Source organism: Saccostrea cucullata, unplaced genomic scaffold, assembly GCF_032062105.1.
Source record: "Saccostrea cucullata isolate Sc308-1 unplaced genomic scaffold, CSIRO_AGI_Scuc_v1 ctg20456, whole genome shotgun sequence".
NCBI lineage: Eukaryota > Metazoa > Mollusca > Bivalvia > Ostreida > Ostreidae > Saccostrea > Saccostrea cuccullata.
In genome coordinates, this window is record NW_026937475.1 from 1 (window position 1) to 5,102 (window position 5,102).

General features: G+C 31.4%; 1 protein-coding gene across 1 annotated transcript; it reads left to right on the plus strand.

Annotated features, from left to right (window-relative positions):
• Positions 1 to 1,967: 1,967 nt before the first annotated feature.
• Positions 1,968 to 3,104, plus strand: LOC134248267 (electron transfer flavoprotein regulatory factor 1-like). Its single transcript, XM_062730682.1, has 2 exons — positions 1,968 to 2,048; positions 2,731 to 3,104. The coding sequence occupies exons 1-2, from the start codon at positions 2,001 to 2,003 to the stop codon at positions 2,941 to 2,943; spliced, it is 261 nt and encodes an 86-aa protein (XP_062586666.1). The 5' UTR covers positions 1,968 to 2,000; the 3' UTR covers positions 2,944 to 3,104.
• Positions 3,105 to 5,102: the final 1,998 nt, after the last annotated feature.

Here is a 5,102-nt window from a genome sequence, read left to right on the forward strand (position 1 = left end):
CAACAAACGGTAAAGGGACCAACAGAACAACTAGTCTAGTGAACTACTGAACTAGCCTACCTTGCCAGTGACAGTGTAAGTAATTTACAGTGCAATATGTTAGTGCAAATATCACAAAGGTCTTTTGATACAAATTGCGAAAAGGAATGACGTAAATGACATGTATATTTATATGATTATGCAATAAGTTACTGCGTAAGTACGAACGCCTACATGTATCTGTGTATTAAGATCAATTTACATAGAAGGCGTTATTAAGCCTTTCGAAAAGGCATGAGTATATGCCTTTTAAAAGGCGTTATTATGCCTTTTGAACAGCCTGTATTGCATAAGGGCTTGTGTTCCGGATTGTTCAAAAATCATACATGGCGTATTTTTCAGGTCCAGCACAATACCCCGATAAAGGTATATAGCTTGATAAAGCTAAATAGCTTTATCAAGGTATTTAAAATACCTTGATCAAGGTATTTTATGTAATGAAAATTCAAAAAAATTCTTTAAAAATTAAATACTGAAAGTCGAGTTCTGAGTTTGTGTCAGTGTGTCTACTCATGCATAAAAAACACTCTGGTATCAAAAAGAAAGCATAAAATAACGTCTCCTCACACGACATGTTTTTCTACTGATTTCATTGTGTTTGAGTACTTTACATGCAAGGGTGAATTTACTGACAACAACTCAGAACTCAACTTTCAATTATCAATTTTTAAAGAATTTTTTTGAATTTTCAATACTTATAATATCTTGATCAAGGTATTTTAAATACCTTGATAAAGCTATATAGCTTTATCAAGCTATATACATGTACCTTTATCGGGGTATTGTGCTGGACCTATTTTTTGTAAGTTCAGACTAACTAAAATTAAAATGATGTTTTTTATTTGTTTTGTTACTTTATACAAAGATACATGTAGGACTTTCCTGTAAATTACACAATTTAAATCAATTGCATTTCATAGATATACTGTACAAGATTTAAAACAATAACTGTTTTTTTCCCAATCGGTAATATATATATCACTATAGAAACGTTATCATTATTTCATTATCATGATGTCTCCATATAAGTGAAAAATCCTTGAGAGGGATGTTAAACAACATACAATCCATCATTATCATGATTCTCTCCCCTACAGTTATGATTTTCCTAAATGTTGATGCATTTGTCAGTTGTGTTTAATCTGACAACAGAAAATGAATACAATTTCTTCCATTTGGAGCTCATCTCTCATAATTGACATTTTAAACTTACCTTAATCGTTGTCCTACACCGGTACATGCTTTAAAGTCCTTCTACAGTAGTACAGTAAAACATGTTCATATTCTTCTCCACTCGACCAATATTGATATTAAATTTAGCACAATAAAATCTTGGGTATAGTGAAACAAATGAAGGACATTGAAGATAATTTTTAAAAATTTAAAAATTGGGTAAGCTCATTTTAAAATCTTCTCTAGAACCACTGATAATCTCATCTGGTCTAGAGAATATGGAACTTGTGTGGTGTGAAAGCTTACAAATGTAGCATAGACTCAAGGTTCACAATAGGAGATCAAAGTTTTACATAGGAATATTCAAATTCTCAAAAACAGTGAGACTTCATTTTGTAAAATATATTCAAGCTCTCAAAGTAAGGCAGTTTTTTTCTTACCAAGTCATGTCCCCTAGGGGTAGAGTGGGGTCAAATTCTTAAAATTATGCAGAAATGTAATGGCACGGGGGCAAAAATGTTTAAGATCTTCTCAAGATGACTTGGGCATGATCACATGTTCTATAGTTTTTTGGTATGTGAGTTTGCATTTTGTTGTTGCACTTTGATGATTTTTTAATGAAATTTCAGATTTTCAGTTAAGAGAAATGGACAATATAACTCTTGCTGATAGGAGACACTTAGTCTCAGAAATCAAAATTCCTGTATTCATTTCACTTAATGAAACACAGATGTCCTACTTTGCTTATTTTACAGCATTGATTATGGTATGACAGCAATCCAAGCACAATGTCTAACCCTAAACTAAGGACTCAAGTAATTGAATTGTATAAGAATGTGAGTATACTTACAAAAATGATCTATATTCAAAACACGAATTGTCTGAAAATGCATACCAAATACAAAAGCAGATTTGTTCCTTGATTTTATGCACATTGGTTGAAATAGCTAATGTTTTCACAATATGTAAATATTTATAAACCCTTTAAAAATTGTTCTGTTCAATCTAACAAAATCTTGATTTTGAATTTGTGGATTTCTCAACTGACATTTTTACTCTAGGGTGGACTGTATTGAACATTAGTCATTAAACTTAATCTAACTTTAATAAAGTGCAATTTGTATCTTGGATAGCTTTATCCTTTCAGAGCATATATAATGAACAGCAACTGAAAATTAATTTTCGTAAGATGATTTAAGGTTATTGAAAGTTTGACTAGTTAAAACGATCTCTAGCTTAATTTTTTTTTTTGAAATAAAATATTCATGTAGATCAAGTCTAACAACTTAATTAAGTCAGTTTTTAAATAATCCATAATTATTTTAATAGACACACCTCTCATATTCTGCATAATTGAGCATGATTTGTTCTTGAAGTACAGTAACGTTTGTTTGTTTTTAAAATTACTCCAACATGTACTGAATTATCTAGACTTGGATATCTTAAATCATAACATTGTACTTAAATTCTTCCAACAAGAAGTGATAATGAGATATGTTTTTTGTATTTGAATTTCAGCTGTTGCACTTGGGAAAAGAATATCCGAAAGGCTACCCTTATTTCCGAGATAGGTGTAAAGCAGCTTTTCTCAAGAACAAAGATGTAAAAGACGAGGAGGAGATCAAAATGCTGATTTTTAGAGGAGAATTTGTGATAAAAGAGTTGGAAGCATTGTACATGCTTAGGAAATACAGAACTTTGAAAAAGCGGTATTATGAAAATGACAGTTGATAATGCAGAAAACCTTTGATAAAGCACTATAATAAAGAGACATAAGCACATTATACACTTGAATAAAACCAATTAAATGCACATTCATTTTAATTGATATACAAGAAAAAGCTCAATAATATTTAAATAAAGATTGTTATGAATAAAGAAGGTTAATAGAATACATGTACTTCTTCCTTATTTACAAACAAATGAGTCATCCAAGTGGCACAGTGATAGGAGCGTCATCTTTACAGTTGCAGAGTAAGGAGTTGATTCTCAAGTTGCTGGTTTGAATCCCACTGTTTGATGTGGATAATGGTACTTCAGATGAGACTGTATAAATCAGGGTTCCATGTTGCAGAGGATGCAGGCAGGAACAAGATATCTCACTGCTCAATGGCCCTGAGTGCCAGATACTGGTCAAAATTTGCAGCTGAGCTCTCCACTGGCAAAGGGTGGCATCTCCACATGATTGAAAAATTCCCGGAAGGGATGTTAAATAACATACAAATTTCCTCTCTTGCCATTGTTTATATGTTCAGTCACACAAATATGTGTAAAATGAATATTGCTTGTCAGGTTACCTGAGTCACTCAGGTGGTATGCTCCCTTTGATTTTGTTCCACTGCACAGCAAATGCTCATACAGTTTTTGACATTTCCACCTAATTATTTAAGGAAAGGAATTGTTATGCTGTATATCATCTGGGTTCTTTATTTGTTTTTATTAATTAAACTCTTTTTGTACATGTATTTAAATCAAGTTGGTGAATTTCATAGATCCTGCTTTCATAAAATTTGGGGTTTGTGACCAAAGCCAACAAGCTTCTATCCTTATTTCTTGACACCAAGTCAATAATGATCTTAATAAACAAAAAAAAAAATCCCTAAGGCTATATCTCTTTAGGTTGTTTTGCTAGGAATATATTTACTTCCGCTGAATTTTCTCCTTTATTTCTTAAGAAAACCCATTGCGTTAATCACTGCATGAACTACAGTCGGCATGTCGCCTGTACAGATTTCTTGATCAGTGGCTGTTCCATCAATGAAACGTATAAAGACGTTCGCATCACTAATACAATAATTAATCTTTTTTAACCCTACTAACTTTAAATTGTTATTTAAACAGATATAAATATAAACAATAAAATGTCTTTGTTTGTTGTTATTGGAATTAACGGTCGCAGCTATTGCAGAAAAAATTTACATAAACCGCTTACGCGGGTTATGTATTTTTTCTGCAACAGCTGCTTCCGTTAATTCCAGTAATAACAAACAAAGAAAGCATTTTATTGTTTAAATAAACCTCTGAAATATATATATATACATTTATATATATGTCCTAGCACAAAGGATTGAAAAGTTATGGCAAAGGTTAAACTTTTTTAATAGTAGGTCAAATTCCAAGGTCATGGTTAAAAAGACAACATTTATGGAACGTTGAACAAGTTTTTGTCATAATAAAATACCGTAATTTTCGGATTATAGGTCGGTACTTTTTTTCTCAGAGCCGCTGAGGTCGACCAATATACGATTTCGACCTTTCTAAGGCTCAAGTTTACGAAAAATGCCCCAAAATCAATAAAATTTACGTCAATTTCAAAGCAAATCTGTGCCACTTTCATAACTTTTTTCATTATTTTACGCAGAAAAATTAATGCCCAGGTAAACAATAAAATATTTATTCTATAGCTTTCTTACAAAACAAATTCCATTACATATCCGTTGATGACAAAGGAAAAAACTGTGCTTCATCAAAAAAAAAATAATTCCTCAGCGTGTTATCCATTGCCATCATGCGGTAGCCATCTTGTGAAGTTAGGAAGTCGCTACCGTTTACTAAAAGTAAAACCCCAACCGTATCAAAATTTAAAATACGGAAAAAATTTCAAGGTTTTACCATTTATTAGTAGATAAATTGAAATAGTATTAATTTTATTTATTGTGACAGTCTTATATTTATTTAAGTGTAAAATGAGTGAAATAAATATTTGCCAGTCAATTCCTAAATTTAATTACCAAATAAACCGATAGTCATTACTATATATTTTTTTATTTTATTTAATTATAATACCGGTCAAACGAATTAGCGCTATACAAAGATTGGCTTCTAACAGAATTTTAATTGTCTCACAGATAAAAGGATTTACACTGTGTGTACACGCAAAGGTTATATCA

Coding starts and splice junctions, on each gene's coding strand:
- LOC134248267 (XM_062730682.1), top strand. CDS start 2,001: ATGTCTAACCCTAAACTAAGGACTCAAGTAATTGAATTGTATAAGAAT. Junction 2,049..2,730: donor TAATTGAATTGTATAAGAAT/GTGAGTATACTT, acceptor TTTGAATTTCAG/CTGTTGCACTTGGGAAAAGA.